At 43.4% G+C, this 26,253-nt stretch overlaps 1 protein-coding gene across 1 annotated transcript in view; it reads right to left on the bottom strand.

Annotated features, from left to right (window-relative positions):
- Nucleotides 1–26,253, bottom strand: part of SEC24A (SEC24 homolog A, COPII component) — an 80,895-nt gene that overhangs the window by 23,778 nt on the left and 30,864 nt on the right. The window contains exons 4-8 of the mRNA XM_088451378.1: nucleotides 18,248–18,325; nucleotides 14,379–14,554; nucleotides 2,071–2,255; nucleotides 1,692–1,794; nucleotides 294–420 (exon numbers count right to left, since the gene is read on the bottom strand). Of these exons, the coding sequence (XP_088307504.1) occupies nucleotides 294–420; nucleotides 1,692–1,794; nucleotides 2,071–2,255; nucleotides 14,379–14,554; nucleotides 18,248–18,325 (669 nt within the window). The remainder of the gene's footprint in view (nucleotides 1–293; nucleotides 421–1,691; nucleotides 1,795–2,070; nucleotides 2,256–14,378; nucleotides 14,555–18,247; nucleotides 18,326–26,253) is intronic.

The raw sequence follows: 26,253 nt of genomic DNA, 5'->3' as shown, positions 1-26,253 counted from the left end.
ATTTGGTTAAACTTTAAAGTAGGAAGGAATTGTTTCAAGATGAGGGATCATAAAAGTGAATGCCTGCAATTTTTATTATTTTTCTTTTTAATACTAGCACATATTCTAACAATGCAGTCGACATATTTTTGAAGCATTATTAGTGCTAAGAAAAATATATATAACACTGCCAGTGGCTTTACACAGTAACTGTATATATAGTTTTGTTCTTTGCATTATACAGATTTAATAACTCTACAATATAATATTTTGTACAAATGTTAAGGGAGTGAAGTAACCCCCACAAAACTTACCATCATTTACTCTGTAGCATAAATTGCACTTCCATCGCCTCTGGTCCAAAAAAGTGACAAAAGGATTGATGTATGTCCGACAAGAGCGGCATCTGACTATTGTACTGGATGTTACAACAGGTAGTTGCTGTAGAGCATAGAAAAGTACTTTTCTTAAAAAAGGATATACTTGGAAGCATGCACCAAACAGATACTAGAAATGTTGCCTATCCATGGCTATTTATATTTCGGCTAATTCAACAAATGCTACCCAAATGATGGCACTGGATTTCACTATAGAAATGCCGGTGCTCAGCGCTCATTGGCAGAGACAAGCCTACCACCTCTCAGCCAATGAGTGGTTCCCACCATTGACTTCAATGGTGGGAACCGCTAAGGTAAACTTAAGCAACCTTAGCTGTTCCCACCACTCAAGCCAATAGTGGGAACCGCTCGTAGGCTGAGAGGCGGAAGGGCTCACCTCTCTCAGCCAATGAGCGCTCAGCACCGGGATTTCTATAGTGAAATCCTGCCGCTGAGGAGTCATTAGGGTAGTACTGGCCTTAGAAGACAATACTAATGTTCGGTGGTCCAGGTAATTGAGTTGTTTTGTTTTTTTTGCCAAGACCGTGGATGCCTACTTGGAAAGAAAAGGAGGTGATCCACAAGATCAGGAAGAGGAGGGTATGGAATATTTTTTACAGGTATCCCTGGATTACTACTTGGAGAAGGGGACGTGAATGGCTTCAGGGATACTAGGTGAGTATGTGTGCTAGTGAGTGTGAGTGAGCATGTATGTGTTAATAAAATTTTAACGTCACGGTGTATGTGTGTAATGTCTTTATGTTAATATTTATTTTGCAGTAGAACTACAGGTACCAGCAGGCCCATAAAGTCCCGCATCCTGGTACTTGTGGTTCTCCAAGTACCAGCATGCAGGGGAGTTCTACTGCAAACCTGAACTGATGGGGAGCCTTGAGGGCCGCGTTTGGGAACCTCTAGTATAGGGTGTACAATGGATTAAAGACCGAGATACTAGAAAAGGACAGGATTTCCCCAAAAATTACTTAACTATTACAGATCATTTTCATACTGCAGAACCAGACATTAGTAATTCATAGGAGGATGGCTAATCTAATGAGAAGAGAATGGTGGTCAGATAAAGTAAGAATCTATACAAAATAAAACAAAGCTTTACTGTGTTACTTATGCACACGTGTGAGGGCAGGATTTGAACATCCTTAGGAATCTAATCCTTACAACACCGAGGACAGCACATTACAGCAGAATGAATCAATCAGACCAGTGTTATGTTTAAGTAGAAGTAACAAGTGCTCTCTCTAGCTCACGCTGTAATACATTGTGTATGCAAAGTCTGAACCTGGAGTCAGCTCCTTTATCTTAATAATATTCTCATACCGACAGATCTTTGAATGGATGTAGCAGGAGTCCCAGGGGAAGTTTGGCTTTATTCAGCAGAGCCTGAGTCTGAGGGATGTTGGTCAAAGTACAGCGGAACAACCTGTGAGAAACAGCAATGCCAACAAAGTAAAGATCAGACTTTAAAATCTGCCTACTGACTCATGAAACTATTATTTTATAAAGAAAATATAATTTAAAAAAATTCACTTGACTATTTTTATACTAAGTACAAAACACAGCATCATAATAGCTCACATTCAGTTGATGACCTGGAAATTAGAAACGGTTTCTCAAACATGTTTAAAAACCATACATAAAACCCCAACTGACAAAAGGTTAACCAGCTAGAGGGACACAAGGTAAAATGTATTCATACTCTGGACTACAATTCAGCCTTTGAATATCTTCCTGCAGACAGGGAGAAGGTGCTTTCAAGGGTGCTGGGGGCAATATGTTCCTCTCTTGGAGAAGATTCACCGCTCGTAGTTCATCCAGCTGCTGCGCCTGCTGAAGACTCATACCTCCAACTGAGGATATCAGATTGTTCATCCCCATGGTGGGCTAAAAGAAAAGAAAAATACAACAGAGAGCATTTTACCAAACATGGGAGGAATCACTTTTAAACAGTTTGATAACTACAGGAAATGTGGGAAAAAAATAAGAGTTATGGTATAATATACCTTTGTTAACGCTTTCTTCGAGGTCCATAGAAATTACCTTGGGGATGTAGCTGGAGTGATCCAGGCACCAAACAGTCAACAAGCTTTAGCTCCCAGGATGCACTGTGTCCTTCTCCATACATACCCCTCCCCTGGCTACAGGAAGTACGTTTGTTATCAAACCCAAGCAGGAAAGAAAAATTGAAAAGGAAGGAAGGAAGTACCCTTGCATTCCAGACACACACTCTGTAAGAAGAGGGAATCATAGAAATACAACAGAAAAGAATTTCCCAACAACAACAGGTGCGTTAGGGTGGGTACCCTGTGGACCTCGAAGAAAGAGTTAACAAAGGTATGTTATACCGTAACTCTTATTTTCTTCTTCGAGTTCCATAGAGTCCACAGAAATTACCTTGGGATGTCCCAAAGCAGTTCCTCCTAGGGGTGGGGACACTCCTGTGTCTCAGTAGAAAGGAGAATCCTACGCCCAAAGGAAGATCCTGAGAGGCAAATGTGTCAAACGCATAAAATTTGAGGTGTGGACGGAAGACCACGTGGCTGCTTTGCAAATCTGTTCAGCAGAGGCAACCAGTCACACCGCCCACGATGGTCCCACAGATCTTGTATAATGTGCTGTAACTGTGTCTGGAATTATAAGATCAGCTTGTGTGTAAGGTTGAGAAATTGTCATATGCAACCATCTGGCCAGAGTCTGTTTATTAGGGGCCAGCCTCGCTTAGGACAGCCATACAACACAAAGAATCTGTCTTTCTAATGGAGCTAGTGCGGTCTACATAGATATGCAGAGCCCGCACAACATCCAATGATGCTTCACCAGCCGAAAGGCCAAAAGCTTGCAAAGCCAGAACCACAATTTCTTCATTCATTTGAAACCGAGATACCACCTTAGGAAGGTAGCCGGCCCTGGTACGAAGAACAGCTCTATCCTGATTAAATATTAAAAAAGGAGAGCGAAAAGATAAGGCTGCTAAATCAGAGACCCTGCGGGCCGAAGCGATAGCTAGAAGTAAAACGGTCTTCCCTGTCAACCACTTCAGGTCTACTAATTCCAGGGGTTCAAACGGAGGAGCGTGTAAAACACTCAGTACCAATGTCAATTCCCACAGGGCTACCGGGGGAACAAAGGGAGGCTGAACCCTCAGAACACCCTGAAAAAATATTCTTACATCAGACAAGGTGGAAACCCTTCTGAAACCAAACCGACAGTGCCGAGGCCTGCACCCTCAGAGTAGCCAGACTGATACCTCTGTCCAACCCGGCCTGAAGAAAAGAAAGCACTCGCGAGACCCTAAATACCTTAGGGTCATACTACCTCAGTTCACACCACTAAAAAAATGAGTGCCAAATTCTGTAAGAAATGCGGGCAGAGGAAAGTTTCCGTGCCCTCAACATTGTCTGCATTACAGAATCGGAAAAACCTTTTGCCTTTAAGACAGAGGCCTCAAGAGCCATGCTGTCAAAGACAGCCAAGGAAGGTCCGGATACAGGCAGGGACACTGTATTAACATGTCCTGCATTGGAGGAAGAGGCCACAGTGTGTCTATGGAGAGACTCTGCAGGTCAGTGAACCAATGGCGTCTGGGCCAAGCAGGAGCTACAAGTATTACTGCACTGCTTTCCTGCTTGACCTTCCTGATGACCCTAGGAAGAAGGGAAAACAGATACGCCAGTCTGAAATTCCTTACTGCGAGAGCATCCACAAATTCGGCCGCAGGATCCCTGATCCTGGACCCATACCTGGGAACCCTGTGGTTGTGCCTTGAGGCCATGAGGTCTACCTCTGGAAGACCCCATCTGTCCACTAGGTTCTGAAATACCAGAGGATGAAGCGCCCATTCTCCGGCATGTATATCTCGCCGAATTAGGAAGTCCGCTTCCTAATTTAGGACTCCTGGTAGGAACACTGCCGATATTGCCGGGAGGTGGCATGTTGCCCAGACCAGAATGTTTGACACTTCCAACATGGCAGCCTGGCTCCGCATGCCTCCCTAATGGTTTAGGTAGGCTACTGCGGTGGCGTTGCCCGATTGTACATGGACAGGCCTGCCCTTTAATATTTCCTGCGCCTGAAAAAGCGCTCTGAATACTGCCCTTAGTTCCAGGACATCTATAGACAGAAGATTTTCTCTTGCTGTCCACTTTCCCTGAAAAGTGACACGACCTGTCACTGCACCCCATCCTCGGAGACTGGCATCGGTTGTGAGGAGAACCCAATCTGGAATCCAGAATGGGCGACCTTTGTTGAGACGACCTGTCTGCAACCACCAAGACAGGGACAGTCGCACTTCTGGCAAGAGACTGATTGTCTGTGCTTTTATTAGGTGGTTCTCCCCTCTCCAGTGAGAAATGATTAACCTCTGCAATGGTCTGGAGTGGAACTGGGCGTTCTCCATGTCGAAAGTCGACACCATGGAACCCAGGACTTGCATTGCTGCATGGATTGATACTGATCAGCTGAGAAGAAGCCTGCGTATCTTCAGCTGAAGAGCCGCAATCTTGTCCTCTGCCAGATAAATCCTTTGTGCCAGAGAATCCAACCTTGCCTCTAGATGCACCATCTGCTGTACTGGAAGAAGTGATGACTTTTTCAAAATTTACAATCCACCCATGTCTGTGTAGATACGCTACAGTCAGTCTGACATGACGCTGCAACACTTGTGATGACTGAGATAATATCAGCAAGTCGTCCAGATATGGCAGAATCCTCATTCCCTGACGCAGTCAGTTATTACTGCCATGACAGTGGTAAACACCCGAGGGGCCATAGATAATCCAAAAGGCAGTGCCTGAAATTGGAAATGCTCCTGTAAGACCGCAAAACGCAGGAATTGCTGGTGGGATTGTGCATTTGGCACATGAAGGTATGCATCTTGGATATCCAAGGATACCAAAAACCCCTGGTTCCATGGCCAACACGATCGACCGCAGAGTTTCCATGTGAAATCTGGGCACCCTGATAAACATGTTGAGACCTTTTAGGTTTAGAATAGGCCTGTGAGACCCGTTGGGTTTCTGAATCAAAAAGAGGTTGGAGTAATATCCCTTTCCCCATTGATTCACTGGAACCGGGATTATAACACTCGATATCAGCAGGGAATGTATAGCCTGCTGGAGGGCCAAGGCTTTCGCAGAACCCGCTGCTGGAGTTGTGCTGAAAAACCTTTATGGGGGACTTCTCCAGAACGTAAAGGCGAACCCCTGGGAGACCACCTCCCGAACCCAGGTATCTGTTGTTGTAAGATGCCAGTCGTCTGAATACTGAAGAAGTCGGCTTCCCACCCTGGGATCCCCAAGAGGGAGGCCCATTCCATCAAGCTGCAGGCTTGACGTCTGACTTGACAGCCGGACGTCTGTTTGGCCAGGACTTCCTAGACATTGGCTTCCTATACGCATTGGCTCTGGCGGAAGACTGACCTCTTGCTTTTCCTTGCGGCTGAAAGGCTGACCGCTTAGGTTTAACAGTGGATGCCGAAGGTAAACCAGCTGTTTTAGAGGCTGCCACTGTAGCCACAATCTTGTCCAACTCTGTGCCAAACAAAATGCCCCCTGAGAATGGAAGGGATTCCAGAGCTCTCTTGGACCCTGTATCTGCCTTCCAATTCCTCAGCCAGAGGGCTCTCCGGGCCACCACTGAAACCGCTGATGCTCAAGATGTAGCCATGGCCGGTCGGGTAACCACACCTGACAAGAGAAAATATTGCTTTAAGACAGGCTTCAAGTTTCCCATCTGTGGGACAATTAAGCGAGGAAGCAGAAGGTATAGGCAATGTGGCACTCTTAACTAGATGTGCCACATGTGCGTCCACTGACGTATGAACCTCCCATTTAGTGCATTTCTCCACTGGAAAGGGGTATAAGGCTTCCACCTTCCTTATAATATGGAACTTCCTATCTGGCAATTTCCATGCTTCCCCCATGAGATCCGAAAGGTGCTCAGACTTGGGAAACTCAGGTATTATAACCCTCTGGTGTTTAAACCCTGGAGCCTCTCTCTGCACTGGCTCCTCCTCGTCAATGTTTAGCACAGCCTTGACTGCCCTAATTAGATAAGGGACATCTCCAGCTGGAAAATGGTCTTTCTCGCATGAGGGTGAGTCCTGAGAGGAACCCTGTGTATCCCCCCCGTGGTCAGATGTACCAGAATCTGAAGGCTGAATGGTGTGTAAAGCCGACCTCCTTCTGTACTTTGGCTGTACCGGCCTAATCGTCTGTTTAGGCTGCTGAAAAGCTGCTAACGCCGAAGCCACATTCTGACTTGAATTAGCGTACATGTCCAACCAGGACGGATGAATCTGGGGGGAAAACATAGCAGGTTGCAAATGCTGAGAGGGCCCCATCATTGCAGCTGGCCTAGGGGCTGCCAATCTCTGCAACCTGTGCCATAATCTAGGAAGAGGAAGCCCAGGGGGGACTCCTGCCCAGAAGCTGGTAAATTTGACTGATGTGGAGACTCCTTGACACAGCGGCCACATAACCCATCCTGTATGAAATCCTGTGGGGACAACCCCACTTTACAGACCATACATGATACCAGAACAGGAGCCTCAGCAACCTGTCTTTTAGCTTCTTTGGACATAATATCTGTATTGATATGCAAAGTCTGAGTACAAATGGGACAATGTTTCACACCCAATATACACACCTTCCACAGAGGGTTAAATGAGGGGAAACAGCAGTGATAGATTATGACCGTCAGTTATTCAGATAAAGGCAGCATAACACACAGCAGATTTCCAAATAGTCACATGCGATGCATATAGATACATAGTTTGATATATATTATAACCACCATATGGACCAAGCTCTTTTAGCCACTACCATATAAAAATACATGACACCAGCACAGGCCTGGTAATATATTGAGCTCTGTATAACCTGAACACCATAGAGAGAGGTATACAGGGAGACTGAGCCAGCCTCCTGAGAACCTAGCCACCGAGAGCACCTGAGAGTGGTCTCTGGCCGACTCATATAGAGGGAGGCTGGGAGGAGCAACCAGGAGGCGGGAAGTCTTACGACAGAACCAGTATCCAGGTCAGGGAAGGGGCCGCCAGGGGATAGCGTACCTCCCCTCATGCTGTATGGATCCACTGGGCACACTGACATGGCCGCCGCCATCAAGCCCCTGGCTGTCAGGATCCCTCATGTCCCGGTGGTCTAGTGCCGGAGACAGTTTCCACATGGCTCTGCACAACAGTGTCCTCCGGCGGGTTTCCTACCGCCGGAGGCACGGACTGCCACACCCGGTGACCTCCATCAGCGGCCGCAGGGAACCCCTTACCTGCCGTCCCCGATGGTTTCCGTTTGCAGTCCTGGGCTGGTTAGGCCTGCCAAAAGTACTAGCCTGACGCTAGAGTTGCGGCCCGGCAGGGGAAGACAGAGCGGTGCACTAGCATCTATATAGATGTTAAGCTGCTTCAAGTCTCCCCTCCGTCAGCCACACGCTGCCACTCAAGAGAGAAAAAAAACAAACACAAACTTGTTTGGGGACTGCTCCTGCAATCCCACTGACCGCATGGTGCTCCTGCACCAAACAGCAAAAAATTGACTTCCTGTAGCCAGGGGCGGGGTATGTATGGAGGAGGACCCAGTGGAACCTGGGAGCTAAAGCTTGTTGACTGTTTGGTGCCTGGATCACTCCAGCTACATCCCCAAGGTAATATCTGTGGACCCTATGGAACCCGAAGAAGAAATAGTAGAATATAGGAAAATATATAATCATTTGCCACATATGCAGTATGAAACAATGGCCAGGGTTTTAATCATTCACAAGGACATTTGATTATATATATATATATATATATATATATATATATATATATATATACCTGCGCATGTATATACACTATAAGGACAAACGTATTCGAACACCTGACCATTACACCAACAGGGACTGTAATGACATTGTATTCAAATACATATACTTTAATATGGAGTTGGTCCCCCTTTTGCAGCTATAACAGCTAACACTCTTGGAAGGCTTTACACAAGATTTTGGAGTGTTTCTGTGGGAATTTGTGTGCATTCATTCTGTAGAGCATTTATGAGGTCAGGCACTGATGTTGGACGAGAAGGTCTGGCTCGCAATCTCCGTTCCAGTTCATCTAAAAGGTGCTCGATGGGGTTAAGGTCAGGGCTGTGCGCGGGCCCAGTCAAGTTCTTCCACACACCGAACTCACCAAACCATGTCTTTATAGTCCTTGCTTTGTGGACTGGGGCACAGTCATGTTGGAATAGAAAAGGTCCTTTCCCACAACGTTGGAAGCATAGCATTGTCCAAAATCTTTTGGTATGCTGAAGCATTAAGATTGCCCTTCACTGGAGATAAGGGGCATAGTACACACCCTGAAAAACAGCCCTATACCGTTATTCCTGCGCTACCTATACAGTTATCCCTCTGTCAAAACTGGATTATTGACTGAGACGAGATCAGTTTAAAATTGAATCGCAGCGACACCATCTTGCGACTGGCCGCAAGACGCCATTTTGCGAAATGGCCACCTAAGCGCCATTTTAGATAAACTCACACTTTAGTACATGTGGCGATAATACTATTAGCATCATGCGAATGCATCTGTGACCATCGCCATAGGTTACGGCGATTCACCAAAAGCCCATTTCATTACTTTACGTATTATACAGGATATATATTTCAGAAATGGCTTTACAGTATGCCAAAATTGCATTAGCTGAATAGAGCAAGTGGCCAAGTGACAACTAGCTTGTGTAGATAAGCTTCCTACACAGTGTCTGCTCTCACTACAGGTGGTCCGGCTAGAATACACACCTTACATTAGCAGGCTTTCTACAATGACATGATTTCAAAGACTAGAGTGTCATCTTAGGTCTATCTCTTGTAGCTGGGCTATTTGCATTTCACACAAGAGACTGGGAGAATAAAGAGTTTTTCTTTATAAGCCTGGGACAGGTGGGGGGGGGGGGGGGGGGGGGACTGCTGACAGAGTGGGCATGTGGAACTATCTGGCTCAGCATGTCACACTGCTAAGATGTTCACTTAGTGAGAGTTAAGTGCACCCTTCCTCATACACACATTTATACGTCTTTATATCAAACCCCGAATACTCACACATTACATATTCACACATAAGGTTTAATAAGCTCTAAAGTATATGATTTAAATTGGTTCAGTTAGTTTAAATGCTGAGAAATAAAGATATTTGATAACTAAGGTTCTATACATGTTAAGACAGCCGTGTTTGGTTTCGAACTGATGCGTACTCTTTCAACAGAATTCCGGTACTATCGGTGTGGAGATCGCATCATGCATTCCCAACTTATGGACCGCAGAGACTACAAGCAACAAAATATATATTTTAGGAACAACTGTTAGGATGCAGCATGGGGAGGCAGGAGGGAAAAGACCCTCAGTTGTTAGAGGCTGGGCAAGTCTACTTGAACCAGCCTGTTAAATGCACTGTAACATATGCTTCTCCCCTGGGAACCAATGGCATAAGCAAGAAACTTCTCTATTGTCCTGTCTATTCTGGGGGGGTATAAACAAGTGTGCTCAAACACTGGGTCTTTAGTCTTCTTGCTGAATGCTGATTGACGGAGGTTTTCTTTCTGAAGGCCGGGATCTGGTCCAGAGGCACTGCGTATGTATACTGTACTTGGGTCTGTATAATTCCTTTGCGCTAAATTGTACACAGATCATAGAGTGTAACTGACTGTACTTTTACTTGAATAATACTTTGTGCTTTGGAACCACATGTTCTGAGTCTGGAGTCTCTATTTATTGTATGACTGCGTACGTAAATTAGCGTCATCCTTAGAGGTTTATAGGAAGGATTTTAGAAGGTACAGGCAGGGGTATATAGAGGTTCATTTTAATATCGTTCCCTCCATCTCCAAACTTCACAGTTGGCAAAATGCAGTCAGACAGGTACCATTCTCCCGGCATCCGCCAAACCCAGACTCACCCATCTGACTGCCAAACAGATAAGCACGATTAGTCACTCCACAGAACGTTTCCACTGCTCCACAGTCCAGTGTCGGGGTGCTTTACACCACTCCATCCGATACTTGGCATTGGACTTGGTGATGTTAGGCTTGATGGCAGCTGTCAACCCATTCCACTAAGCAACCGCCGCACAGTGTTTGTGCTTACATTAATGCCAGTGGAAGTTTGGAACTCTTCAGCTATGGAATCAGCAGAGCATTGGCGACTTTTACGCACCATGTGCCGAAGCAGTCGTTGACCCTGTTTGGTGATTTTATGTGGACATTTCGCTTCATGACTGAGTTGCTGCTGTTCCTAAACACTTCTACTTTCTAATAATATGACTTAAGGTGCCCATCCACTTGCCGATAATACTGAGCGATTGCACGATTATGACATCGTAATTGTGCAATCGCTCAGTTATCGGCTGCATATCGGGCATTTAAATGTCTAAAACGACCAGCGAGGTGCACGCCCACTGGTCGTTTCCAACATCTATCATCGTCCGAACATGATGGACAACTTGATTATCTTTGTCAGGTTACCCATGTTCGGGGATGATTGATGTGCATACACTGAACATCTGAACGTTCAGTGTATGCACTTCACCCCTAGGGAGACGACAGCATGATTACGACGTCGTAATTGTGCTGTCGTCCCCGCATCTACAAGTTGATGGGCACCTTAACAGTTCACTGTGGAATATCCAGCAGGGATGAAGTTTCACGAACCGTCTCATTGCAAAGATTGCACCCTATCACAGTACCACTCTTGGGGGGCGATTCAAATGTTTTGCCGGCGGCTTTTTTTTTTTTTTTTTTTTTTTTTAAGACGCCTGACAGAGCAATTCAATTGCTCTGTCAGGGTGCGATAGCCGCCGGCGCCGGCATTTCTGCATGCAGTCAGGAGGGTGCTAGCAGAAATGTGTGTGAAACCCCCTGGTTAGGGCACGCTAACCACAGTTAGCACGCACCAAACCAGAATTTTAGACGGGTTTAGGCGGCGAAGAGGGCGATAATTAATGAGCACGCAGAACAATTGAATAGCAAACTGGACACTCAATTATCACGACCTAAAAAACATTTGAATCACCCCTTAGAAGTCAATGAGCTCTTCAGAACAACCCATTTTGTATCACAAATGTTTGCAAATGGTGACTGCATGGCCAGGGGCATGATTTTTATAAAACTGGCAACGGGTCTGATTGAAACACCTCAATTCAATAATTAACAGGTGTGGCCAAAAACTTTGTCCATATAGTGCATCTCTGCATGTTTTCTAATACATAAGGGCTTGTGCACTTACACACGTCTTTAGAAGGACAATTCAATTTTAAATGAAATATCTTCTAACAAACAAACTGCCCACACCCTGCGCCTGCTACATGTGGGGGAGCCTCTGATGAAACCTGGCCTCCAAAAAACAGAGGTCCTGGTATGAAATGTTTACAGCAGCTGAACCTTTATGTATAGCCGTATCTAGATAATTATTCAGCCCACCAACATAACATGTGAAGCCTCAGATGTGTCCTCATACATCTAGCCTCAATGCACCATGTGGTGCAAAATGTCCTGATGGGAGTGAGCTGCCAGGTCCCATGTAACTGCTAGTGCCGGGCGTCTTTTTATGTCCAAAAATGTGTCCAAGTTGCAATATGGTACTACTGGGACGCACCAGGAGTTACTGCTGATTAATTTGATATGCAACACTTGTACAGTGCATCCGGAAAGTATTTACAGTGCTTCACTTTTTCCACATTTTGTTATGTTATAGTCTTATTCCAAAATGGAATAAATTAATTTTTGTCCTCAAAATTCTACACACAATACCCCATAATGACAACATGTAAAGGTTTTTTTTTTGAGATTTTTGCAGATTTAATAAAAAAAAAAAAAACCTTAAGAAATCACGTGTACATAAGTATTCACATTGAGCTCAGGTGCATCCTGTTTCCACTGATCATCCTTGAGATGTTCCTACAGCTTAATTGGAGTCCACCTGTGGTAAATTCAGTTGATTGGACATGATTTTGAAAGACATACACCGGTCTATATAAGGTCCCACACTTGACAGTGCATGTCAGAGCACAAACGAAGCATGAAGTCCAAGGAATTGTGTGTAGACAGACAGGATTGTCTCGAGGCACAAATCTGGGGAAGAGTACAGAAAAATATCTGCTGCTTTGAAGGTCCCAATGAGCACATAAATGGAAGAAGTTCGGAAACACCAGGACTCTTCCTAGAGTTGGCCGGCCGTCTAAAGTGAGTGATCAGGGGAGAAGGGCCCTAGTCAGGGAGGTGACCAAGAACCCGATGGTCACTCTGTCAGAGCTACAGCATTACTTTGTGGAGAGAGGAGAACCTTCCAGAAGGAAAACCATCTCTGCAGCAATCTACCAATCAGGCCTGTATGGTAGAGCGGCCAGACAAAAGCCACTCCTTAGTAAAAAGCACATGGCAGCCCGCCTGGAGTGTGCCAAAATGCCCCTGAAGGACTCTCAGACCATGAGATACAAAAGATTGAACTCTTTGATGTCAATGCCAGGCGTTCTGTTTGGAGGAAACCAGGCACCGCTCATCACCAGGCCAATACCATCCCTACAGTGAAGCACGGTGGTGGCAGCATCAAGCTGTGGGGATGTTTTTCAGTGGCAGTAACTGGGAGACTAGTCAGGATAGAGGGAAAGATGAATGCAGCAATGTAGAGAGACATCCTGGATGAAAACCTGCTCCAGAGCGCTCTTGACCTCAGACTGGGGTGACTGTTCATCTTTCAGCAGGACAACAACCCTAAACACACAGCCAAGATATCAAAGGAGTGGCTTCAGGACAACTATGTGAATGTTCTTGAGTGGCCCAGCCAGAGCCCAGATTTTAATCCGATTGAACATCATTGGAGAGATCTGAAAATGGCTGTGCACCGACGCTTCCCATCCAACCTGATTGAGCTTGAGAGGTGCTGCAAAGAGGAATGGGCGAAACTGCCCAAAGACAGGTGTCCCAAGTTTGTGTCATCATATTCAAAAAGACTTGAGGCTGTAATTGCTGCCAAAGGAGCATCAACAAAGATTGAGCAAAGGCCGTGAATACTTATGTACACGTGATTTCTTTGTTTTGTTTTTTTATTAAATTTGCAAAAATCTCAAAACTTTTTACACATTGTCATTATGGGGTATTTTGTGTAGAATTTTGAGGACAAAAATTAATTTATTCCTATTTCGGAATAAGGCTGTAACATAACAAAATATGGAAAAAGTGAAGGGCTGTGGATACTTTACGGATGCACTGTATATCTGTGTGCAACTCTGCATACGAAGCAAAATGGAACTTGTCGTGGAGAAAAGCTGCGGCCGATGCATCGTAGGATTTTGTATTCAGACTCAGTCACACACATATATACAAGTGTCGCATATCAATTTAATCTGCACTGTCTCCTGGTGCGTCATAGTTGCATAACATTGCAACTAAGAGGCAATTTCAGGCGACAAAAACGCCCGGTGCCAGAAGAGTCAAACGGGACCTGGCGCCCAGAGGGGCTCTTTCGCAAGACTGCAGCAAGGATGTATAAGGACACATCCGTATAATGCTGGGACAATCAAACGTTATTAAATGAATGAACTGAAGCAGTGCCATGACGCATAGGGGAGGGGGAATGCCAGTATTACACTTTGCAGCAGTAAGATCTGCATATTCAGTTCTGCTTTTTGCAGACCTAATTTCATCAGGTTGCTCAGGCACTGTTGAATGAGGGGATAGGATAGGGAACCCTCATCTATTCTCTCATTGAGCTGGATTGGGGAAGTTTAAATTTAAACTACAACCCTAAGCAGAATACAACGTTAGATCACATACACCTGCAAACTTTGAAGGGTTACCAACTTTTTAAGAATGTGGTGGCATGCTAGAATATTATCAGTAGTTACAAATGTAAGAGCAGTTCATCCATAAAGAACATTGGAACATTTAAGCTAGCAGAAATCAAAACAGTTACTCTACATGTATTGTAAAATAACATTAACTGCAACAACCAGAGCACATTATCTACCTGAGGCAGGGGCTGTGGTCTGCTGGGATACGATTGGGTTGTTGGTGTTAAACCTGGGCCTCCCGCTGGAAAAACATTCTGGTAACCGGGAGGTAATGTTGGGTATGCACTTCCAACATTCCGGGGTATTTTAGGATTCTGAGGAGGCGGTGGAGGAGGAGCAGGATGAACCATCCCTATGGCAGAGAGAGTATTATATTCACGGAAGCATTTTCTTTTCTAACACTTTAACATCTCACAATTATGTCCTAACTCGCACTACAGATAAAAGTCCTTTAAAAAGTGCAGTGAACAAATAAAAACAAACTTGTTGGCAATGTATAGTTGAAAATAGAATAGACAAGTGTACATTTTCTCGACATCTTGTAATTGTGTTTATGAAATGTAATGTACATAAGAAAACACCCAGCACATATATAAATCAATATACTTTGCTTACAACAAAAATTGTAAGCTTATCTATCACCATACATCAATCTTGTCTATACTCTATATTAAGGCAGGGAACCCTTACTGAAATAGACAGCACCAGGTACATAAGGAGAGCACTGCAGATTATTCATTTTCTATATCTGAAAAGAAACGGGTGTATATACAGTATACACACACACACACACACAGCGGGTAAAATAAGTATTGAACACAACATTTTTCTCAGTAAATATATTTGTAATGGAGCTATTGTAATGAAATTTTCACCAAATGTTAGCAACAACCCATGCAATCCACACATGCAAAGAAATTAAACCATAGATGTCCATAAATTAAGTTATGTGTAATAATGTGAAATGACACAGAAAAAAGTATTTAACACATGAAGAAAGGGAGGTGCAAAAAGGCATGGAAAGCCAAGACACCATCTGAAATCTATCAGTAATTAGAAAGCAATCCTGTCCTCTGTCAGTGTAAATTAATAGAAGCTGGTTCAGTCCCAACTGATTGCCTATAAAAAGGTGTCTCATTACCAAGGTGTCACACAAAAAACATCTCATTATGGGTAAACGCAGAGAGCTCTCTCAAAACCTTCGCAACCTTATTGTTGCAAAACATACTGATGGCATTGGTTACAGAAGGATTTCTAAACTTCTGAATGTTCCAGTGAACACTGTTGGGCCCATAAACCGGAAGTGGAAAGAACATAATTTCACCATAAACCGGCCACCACCAGGTGCTCCTCGCAAGATTTCTGACAGAAGAGTGAAAAGAATTATCAGAAGAGTTGTGCAAGAGCCAAGGACCGCTTGTGGAGAGCTTCAGAAAGACCTGGAATTAGCAGGTACAACTGTATCAAAGAAAACAATAAGTAATGCACTCAACCAGCAGGGCCTGCATGCATGCTCACTATGCAAGACTCCATTGCTGAAGAAAAAGCATGTTGAAACTTGTTTAAAGTTTGCTGCCCAACATTTGGACAAGCCTTTGAAATACTGACAGAATATAGTCTGGTCAGATGAGACCAAAATGTAACTCTTTGGATGCCATAATACACACCATGTTTGGAGGAGGAGAAATGGCATTGCACATCACCCCAAAAACACCATACCAACAGAGAAGTTTGGATGTGGGAACATGGTGTGGGGGTGTTTTTCAGTATACGTTACTGGCATACTTCCTATGATTGAAGGAAGGATGAATGGAAAAATGTACAGAGACATTCTTGATAAAAATCTGCTGCCATCTACCAGGATGCTGAAGATGAAACGAGGGTGGACATTTCAAAAAGACAATGATCCCAAACAGACAGCCATGGACGCTCTCAAATGGTTTCAGACATAGAAAATAAAGCTGCTAGAATGGCCCAGCCAATCACCTGACTTGAATCCAATTGAAAATCTATGGAAAGAACTAAAGACCAGAGTTCATAGAAGAGGCCCACGGAACCTTCAAGATTTGAAGACTTTGGGGTATATTTACTAAGGTGCAGGTTTTTAGAAGTGGTTTTGTTGCCCATAGCAACCAATCAGATTCTAGCTATTACCTTCTAGAAGATGCTAGATAAATGTTAAGTAGAATCTGATTGGTTGCTATGGGCAACAAAACCACTTCTAAAAACCCGCACCTTAGTAAATATACCCCTTTATGTGGAAAAATGGGCCAAAAAAACACCTGAGCAATGTATGAGACTAGTTTCTCCATACAGGAGGCATCTTGAACAAAGGCTTTTGTGTGAATTATTAAATAAATTTCAGTAAGCATGTTCAATACTTTTTCCCTGTGCCATTCCACATAACTTAATTTATGAACATCTATGGTTTGATTTCTTTGCATGTGTGGATTGCATGGGTTGTTGCTGACACTTGGTGAAAATTTCATTACAATAGCCACATTACAAATATATTCACTGAGAAAAATGTTGATGTGTTCAATACTTTTTTTGCCCAAGATATATACACACACACACACATTATATGGACAAGAGTATTCGGACGCCTGACCATTACACCAACAGGGACTGTAATGACATTGTATTCAAATACATATACTTTAATAAGGAGTTGGCCCTGCTTTTGCAGCTATAACAGCTAACACTCTTCTTGGTAGGCTTTACACAAGATTTCGGAGTGTTTCTGTGGGAATTTGTGCCCATTCATTTTGTAGAGCATTTATGAGGTTAGGCACCGATGTTGGACGAGAAGGCCTTACTCGCAATCTCCATTCCAGTTCATCCCAAAGGTGCTCAATGGGGTTGCGATCAGGGCTCTGTGCGGGCCCAGTCTAGTTCTTCCACACACCAAACTCATCAAACCATGTCTTTATAGTCCTTGCTTTGTGAACTGGGGCAGAGTCATGTTGGAATAGAAAAGGTCCTGCCCCACAAAGTTGGAAGCATAGCATTATCCAAAATGTCTTGGTATACTGAAGCATGAAGATTGCCCTTCACTGGAGATAAGGGGCCTAGTCCACACCCTGAAAAACAGCCCTATACCGTTATCCCTGCACCACCAAACTTCACAGTTGGCACAATGCAATCAGACAAGTAACGTTCTCCCGGCATCCGCCACATCCAGACTCACCCATCTGACTGCCAAACAGAGAAACGCGATTAGTCACTCCACAAAACACATTTCCACTGCTCTACAGTCCATCCGACGCTTGGCATTGGACTTGGTGATGTGAGGCTTGCATGCAGCTGCTCGGCCATGGAAACCCATTCCATTAAGCTCCCGACGCACAGTTTTTGTGCTTACATCAATGCCAGTGGAAGTTTGGAAATCTTCAGCTATGGAATCAGCAGAGCTTTTACGCACCATGCACCTTAGCAGTTGTTGACTCCGCTCTGTGATTTTACATGGTTTTCCGTTTGGAGTTGCTGTTATTCCTAAACGCTTCCACTTTCGAATAATATCACTTACAGTTGACTGTGGAATATCCAGCAGGGATAAAATTTCACGAACAGTCTTATTTCAAAGGTGGCATCCTATTGCAGTACGATGTTTGAAGTCATTGAGCTCTTCAGAATAACCCATTTTGTATCACAAATGTTTGCAAATGGAGACTGCATGGCTGGGTGCTTGATGTTATATAACTGTGGCAACGGGTCTGATTGATACACCTCAATTCAATTAACAGGTGTGGCCAAATACTTTTGTCCATAAAATGTGTGTGTGTGTGTGCGCGTGTATAATTTTGTTTAAAAAAAAACCTCAACTTTCTTTAGGGTTGCATAAAATCGGATTTAAAAAAAAAAAAAATCAAAAACTGATTTGATTTAAATAGGATTTTTTATTGGCTTTTTTTTTTTTTTTTTAAGTAAACGTTTTAAAATTTTATTTGCTTTTGCAGGACACACTTTTAAAGATATAAGTTGTACCTTATACAAAGTGGCATGAAGAAATATGCAGGCACGAAAATGGTAAGCGGTCACTTACCCATGAATCCACCACCTTCTATCGTATCAAAGCTATTCTGAACTGAAGTGCTGTCGCCGGTTGGGGGTTGAGCAAAACCTGAAACAAAATAAAAACATTAAAAAATGTATTGGTATTAAAATGTGAAAAAAACAAACAAACCAAAAAAAAAAACAGTGCAATTTATTCTTTAGAGGTTTAAAATATTTACAGTTATCTTACTAGAAGTCTCTTTTGGAATACAGACATATTAGGACCAATTACTAAAGAGGAATGGAAGAGGTGAATGCAGACAGCTGGTCCTGTAGTTTCAATATGCTAATTGGAAGAGACTATTAGCCTTTGACATAATTAAATTGGAGGACTTTGTAAGAAAACCAAACTGGAGAGAGCAAAATGCTGATCACAGAGAGCGGTCATTAGCTTGAATAAAAAATTAAGCGACAGTCCTGTTTATCCAACTTAAAGAACCTAAAACATCTATAATAAACTGTGACCTAAGGCTAGACATACAATACATTCATATAGAAAGTTTCAAAGGTGAGTAACCCTCAGATTGCGCAACAGATACAATTCTGCAGCTCCCAACCACACAGAAGATGAAGTAATACCAACTTCAAAAGGGTACAACAAAACAGAAAAGTGTGTCTTGGATAGCGCTAATTGCATGTGATGCCTTAAATTAGGAAGGGAAATATGCATAAAATACCCATCCAATAAAATGATATCATTTATTCAGACAAAAATAGATTAAAAACAAGAACATTCATAACATAGATATAAAGAAGGAATCGGGATCCAAGATGTTAAAATCTCACCAAGTGGAGATGCTGCGGTGGGTTAATGCTAAAAATTAGCAAAGGGTCCCGGGCCCTCTTTAAAGGATCTAACATCTTTTAAGTCTTTGCTCACCAATGAAGCAAAACACTCTAAGTTTCCACTTTTAACATGTTTTGGGTAAAACTTCGATGTCGGCTTGAAAGGGGTTTTTGAATCACAAATGTTATCACCACTAACCTTGTCAGTGTTTTGCATAAGGAAAAAAATTTTTATACTGAGTTTTCTAATATATTTTTCCAAATCAATGAAAAGTTCAAAATCATTAACTTTTGCAGTAGGGGCAAATTTTAATCCTTTTTTTAGGACTTTCATTTCAGTTGCATTTAGATCATGATTACTTAAATTAAAAACCTTCCCCTCTTCAGGTATAGTACTTGTGAATCAGGAGGAATGTCTTTTGGGATCCTGTTGCCATTTGGACTACTATAAAGTTTTCTGCGGTGGTACCGAGCTAACTTTGGCCCGGGACCCTTTGCTAATTTTTAGCATTAACCCACCGCAGCATCTCCACTTGGTGAGATTTTAACATCTTGGATCCCGATTCCTTCTTTATATCTATGTTATGAATGTTCTTGTTTTTAATCTATTTTTGTCTGAATAAATGATATCATTTTATTGGATGGGTATTTTATGCATATTTCCCTTCCTAATTTAAGGCATCACATGCAATTAGCGCTATCCAAGACACACTTTTCTGTTTTGTTATACAATACATTCATGTCACTTGTAGGACGGCCAATTGAATCACACTGCCAAAGTGAACAGGCCCGTTCCAATTATTTCACAGATAACAGGTCACACAAGTGTCCTTTGGTTATCAGTCGGCTGATGTCACCTGCCAATAGGATTGCCCAATAGTATGCCAAAAGCTTTTTCATAGGTGAACCATTAAAATCTGCTTGGGTTTTAATACTACTTAGCAATCTTCGGTTGTCACCAGAGTCCCATGCACAGCAGGGTCCAGTGAATAAACCCTCTATCTGCCCAAATGATTGATGAAAGCACTAATTAAGACACATCAGAACAAAGATTGTTGCTGGAGTCTTTCATAGTCAAAGATCAGCAGCAACATTTTACTTTTGCTATATAGGCTATGCATCATAGCAGTGGTTCCCAAAATGGGTGCCGTAGAGAAGTATTATATTGGATGGGGAATATGAACGCAGACTTTGGGAGCCTTTTTTTGTGATTGCCGATGTACACGTCTCAAAAAAAAAATTAAAAAAATTCTGAACTGTCGTCTTCCAAGTTTGATCGCACACAACTTGAAAACAACTGCATAACAGATTGTGGGCAGATTAAATTATTATAATTAGGAGATCTTTTTATCTCTACATAGTAAAAATCTCATACTAATAGGCATTTCTCGCAGTGCCTACTACTGTAAGTATCATACCTGCTTTAATACAATTTTGCATATCAAAAAAGAACCAACCATATTAGAGGGTTCTAAGTGAAAATGAAGCACTCACATATTTAAGAGCCAATGTAAGCAGCACAAGGTAAACTTTCAGGTGCTTAGTGAGAACACGTAATTACAGGCAACTAGTTTGCTGGAGTCTAATTATAGCTTCCACATAGAGTTTCAGCGATATATTTCAGTTCTCCTGAGATGTGCCATTGCCAGGGGGAGGGAGTAAATATCAGCACAGCAAAGAACAGCTTAAACTAAACCTATTAATAATAGTCAAGCTTGTAAATAAAACATTTTTGCAACAACAGGTCATATCATCTGAATGAGAAGATTTTCCCAATAACTGGTGTAATTGCTAGGATTCTGTTTGAACCTGACAAAAAAAAAAACACACTACCACTTCTATTACTACACTACCAGACAAAAAGCTCTGACATTTTAGAAAGCTCAGAACATACATATCATCAGGTAGGAACTTTAACCCAAGTATTTTAACATGCAATCTAATTCTAAATCAAGCTCTGGTAGAATGTGTCAGTGATTTTGTGCTTAACAGAAATGATCTCCCGACAACAAATTCATGAGTGAGCTTTCAACTTGCAACAAATGTGCATGCTCACAGAAAAGAAATACACCTAGCCCACATAGGAAGAGCTGGCTCACTTTTCAACTGCCTCAGTATCAAGTGCACAGGTAGGCTGTATTACACTTAACTTTAAATGTGTTAAAACCACACAATGCATAGTATAGGTGAGGTATATTTTGTCAACATTAGTAATGTCGATATGCAGCATGTCGATGCTGACCATGTCATCATTCATAATGTTGACACTGATGAAATGTCGACTTGATTAGAATTTCGACAAAACATCTCCGGTGGTCTAGTGGTGATTTATATGGTACAGCGAGCCTGGCGGCTCCAACTAGGTCTTCTGGGTCTGGCAGTGACGTACGGATGACTTCAGGCTGATCCTATGCTGCTATCAGCGCTATCTGTGGCTAACTATCCCGCTAGTGCCTAATCCTCACCTACCGTAGCTCAACCCTAACCCTCCACTGCCGGATAGGGTGTCACAAGTGGTCCGCAGCATCATACCGAGAGGAAAACAATAGTACATATACTGCTGGGGCTCCTATCATAGCTAGTAACTATGCTGTTGAGCCATCTCCTCAGGTTTCCTGTAGCTTGCAGAGCACTCACCAACCAGCTCTTGAGCTCTAAACTAGGCTGCTTTCCTTCTTCCATTCCACACAAGTCAAGGGTGCTCTATTGGCTTTATGGTGGCTCTGGAGGTCACTGGCTTATTCCAAACTCACGGTCATTTTTGTGGAACTAGCTGGAAATGTGTGGTTTGTGACATGCCACGTTATTTTGTCGGATGTAATCTTTTGAAGATAGGTAAACTGTGGCCATACAGAGATGCACATTATTAGCAGCGATACCCTGTGGTATTTATATAATGTTCAATTAGCTTAAGTGGCCTAATTTTGCAAGAATTACACCATTATGCCACCGCAAGCCTGAACTGCTGGATCCTTGGATTCATGATATTTAGACCAAATTCTGACGCTACTGTCTGTATGTTCCAGCAGAAATCTAAACTTGTCAGACCAAGTATAATTTTTCCAACTGTCAACTTGCCAGTTTTGGTGTTCTTAGCTATACAGGAATGGGACATGGTCTGGTGTTCTGCTGCTGTAACCCATCCACTTAAAGTTTCGCTGGGCAGTGCATTCCACTGTTGTAACGCATGGTTATACGAGTTATTGTCACCTTCCGGACAACTTGAGCCAGTCTGGCAATTCTCTTCTGATAACTTCCATTAACAAAACATTTCTCGCCCACAGAACTGCAGCTCACTTTGGGCGGGAAGCAGCAAAGCGAGGAATGCGGTCAAACCCTGAAAAAGCACATTTGACCGCATTTCTAATATGCACCAAGCCTTGCGGTGGGTAACTCCATCTTCCTGATGGCGTTACCCATTGAAGCCTACCAATCTGATCCCTCCCAGCACCCCCGTGCGTCCTTCTGCACATGTGTAGAAAATGCCAAAGGGGCTTCTTGGTCATAGACCCGGAAGTCCCTCCATCACAAAGGGCTACTCTTACCGAGAGAGCGGTCCCCAATCTGGCTTCCATCAAATTAAATGTCACTCACATTTGAAAGAGGAGTGGTCCCAATAGGGGGCAAGACACATATGTGGGCACTGTCGTCTAAAGAGGGGAACCCCGTATTTTAACCTATATGCCTGCTTAGCCTTTATAGTCTGGTGAACATTAGACCATAATACTCTTCCACTTCCGCTAAAACCCAAGTTTTTGCAGAGTAACCCTGGTCATGGCTCAGCGGAAATGGCTCCTAGAAAAAAATCCCAGGTTGACTGACCCATCATTTCTTCCCGGTTCTTGATCACGGTTTTACACGGTTAAGACCTGGTAACGCTGCAGTGGAAACAGGTCCCACCCAGGTTATCTGACCCGGGTAACTGCAAAAGCCACTTACTGGACCTTCCTGGGCACGGTCATCAGCCAAAGACACTGAGAGGAGATGTGTCCACGCAGGGAGAGGCTGTTTTGGAGAGCTGGAGAATTGGGCACAGTGAGACTAGGAGCCGGAGAGTCAGGAACTCCGGGCTACACAGTGGTAACTCGTCGGCTATCATTGCTGCAATGGTGTGAGCAGTCCGCAAGGCTCCTTTATCTCCCCTTGTGCGACCTCATCTTTGTGAGCCTGAAAAAGGCCATTTTTAATGACAACCACTAGTTTTGCAGGGCTGACCAGGGTTCACTATAAATGGGGTGGAGGGTGAAGTTGAAACAGTCTCAGAGCCAGGTTCGAAATACTGGGTCGGACCCGGGGTTTGGTGGCAAAAAAAACGGTATAACAAAAAAATAATAATTCACAGATGGTGTGCGGGAGGGGCCCCCCATCTTGCGTCAAATTTAAAAAAAAAAAGCCCCCCACATTTAAAATTATACAACTTGTTGAGCCAGGGCTGTACCTAGGGGTGTGCGAGCGGTGCCACCACACAGAGCGCAGAGCTCTGTGGGCAGCACCGCTGCTCACCCATAGCCCCTGCAACTGGCTAGCAGGATGCCTGGATCTCTGCAGCAGTGCAGCCTGAAGCGTCCTTAGGACGTGCACACTGTTGTCATTACAGCCCCCAGAAGCATCCTGAGGATGCTCCAGGCATTGTGTAATTCCCTGAGTCTTTGGCCCCTCCCCACCCCCTCCATGTGACATCACACTGAGCGGGCGTGGCCAGCACCGGGAAAACTAGTTAAGGCACTGTGTTGAGCTACCATATTATTCCTACACATTGTCAATATTTTAATAGAGATGGCAGCAATTATATACATATACACACAGACAATTAGGAAGCAGGGTAAAGAATATTTTCTTGTAACATCTCACGAGGGAGTGATGCACATTCAGTATGGTGTGGAGCAGTTAGTATCTTATTAGCAGTATATTAAGTTTTATACTATTAAATGAAACACTTCCTAATGTGGTGTGAAGGTTGCAGTCTAAAACCACTAACTTATTGCAGAGTTGTTTATCCATTAAAACACATCACACAAATGGGATTTATTAAAAGGATAAACATTACTCTCTCTCTCACACACCCAATATATACTGCATATATTAAATTGCAGCAGACACCTCCACACTGTGCCACTTTTGTAGCCTGAAGGAATAATAAGTGGGATGTCTGGTGTAATCATGTCTCGGCAGGGTCATCAGTTCTTAGTGCCATATTCATAAGTTGCATATTTTTCATTTGTAACCAGCTTTATAGTTCTAGAAACTGCAGTGATAATAGAATAAGAACTATATAGCAGCTCTATTTAAATGTTTATATATACACAAGTGTCCCTCGTGCCATGGCGTAAATGCATTACTCAATAACAATTGAATCTTGCATAGGCCCAGAGTTATCAAATAATGCTGATGTTCTGTGCACAGTAATTCCCTGATGCATTACATAAAGAGGCGTACTAAACATTAATCAGGAATACAAAGCACAGTGCACTGATTGCCACTCAAACCCTAAAGTCTAGGGAAAAGGGCAGTGTCCCAGGAAATAAAGCAGAGAGACAGGAGCACTAGCATTTCAAAGTTTGGGAGCTAAATTTACCAATGGACAAAGCACACATTACCATATCCCAAGCTAACATGACACTCCATCTATTCACTGACTGACAAGTTGTTAGACATTTGTTAGTGATGGGATGATCAAACATTTTTATACAGGCATAGTGTCATTTATATTAGAGAGGACTGGCTATTTTCAATACAAGTCAATAAGAAAAATTGAGAGTTATGACATAACATACCTTTGTTAACTCTTTCTTCAAGGTCCATAGGGTCCACAGAAGTTATCTTGGGGTATGTGGTTGGAGTGATCCAGGCACCAAACAGTTAAAAGCTTTAGCTCCCAGGATGCACTGAGTCCTCCTCCATATATATACCCCGCCCCTGGCTACAGGCATTTAGTTAGTTACCAAACTCAAAGCAGGAGAAGGAAAGACAATTATACCTCAGAAACACGCCAAGAAGAGGGAATCATAGAAATACAAAAGAAAAAGGATTACCCAATAACAACATGTGCATTAGGGTGGGTGTCCTGTGGACTCTATGGACTTCGAAGAAAGAGTTAAAGGTATGTTATACCGTAACTCTTAATTTCTTCTTCGGGGTCCATAGAAGTTACCTTCGGGATGTCCCAAAGCAGTTCCCTTAAGCGTTGGAACGCTCCTGTTTAGTAAAAAGGAAAATTCGTCGCCCAAAGGAAGCATTCTGAGAGGCAAATGTATCAAATGCGTAAAATTTGACAAAAGTGTGGACGGAAGACCGAGTGGCTGCCTTGCACAACTGTGCCAGCAGAGGTACCACGACAAAACGCCCACGATGGTCCCACGAATCAAGTAGAATGTGCTGTCAATGTTTGGAACAGAGGGCCTGATTCTGACCCGGTCGCCAGCGCTGTGCGCTCGCAACCGGGTCGATGGTGGGGCAGTGCGCATGCGTGACACGCGTTATCGATGGGCAATCAGTCGCTCGCTTGCAGTCACCATGAGAGGGAGAGCCGAACTTCTGGCGAGCTGAGGATCGTTCGAGACCTTACCAGATGATACTGGCCGCCCCACTGAAGCAGATTCCATCGCTGCAGGGGCCTGGAATGGAACTGGACATATACCACCATGTTCGAAGGTGGATACTATGGACCCCAGGACCTGCATTGCTGAGTGAACTGACACTCATTGATTGTAGAGCAATTTGCGCACCCGCAATTGTAACGCAGCAATCTGGTCCCCCGGTAGAAAGATCCTTTGTACCAGGGAATCCTAGTAGTGCCCCCAGATGTACCATCTGTTGTATTGGAGAAAGAAAAGAAATTTTCCAATCGACTGTCCAGCAGTGCTCCTGTGCAGACAATGGTCAGCTGAAGAGGACGTTGTAAAATCTTCGGAGACTGCGCCAATATCCGGAGGTCGCCATGTATGGCAGTATCCTGACTCCTTCTGAGAAGAGTAGCCATGACTTCCATTATCTTGGTAAACCCCAGAGGGGCTTGTGGACAGACCAAAGGGCAATGTTAATGTAGCTGACAAACGGCAAAACTCAGAAACCCCTGCAGGGGCGTATCTAGGGGTCTGAGAGCCCCTGGCAAGCTAAGGGACAGCAATAAATAAGGGGTGTTCAATATAAATATAATATATATATATATATATATATATATATATATACATACACACACATATATACACA

The sequence above is a fragment of the Taudactylus pleione genome, unplaced genomic scaffold (assembly GCF_031769625.1).
Source record: "Taudactylus pleione unplaced genomic scaffold, aTauple2 ptg000025l, whole genome shotgun sequence".
In the NCBI taxonomy this organism is placed as follows: Eukaryota; Metazoa; Chordata; class Amphibia; order Anura; family Myobatrachidae; genus Taudactylus; species Taudactylus pleione.
The sequence above is the reverse complement of the archived record's forward strand: the minus strand, read 5'-3'. Positions and strand labels throughout refer to the sequence as shown.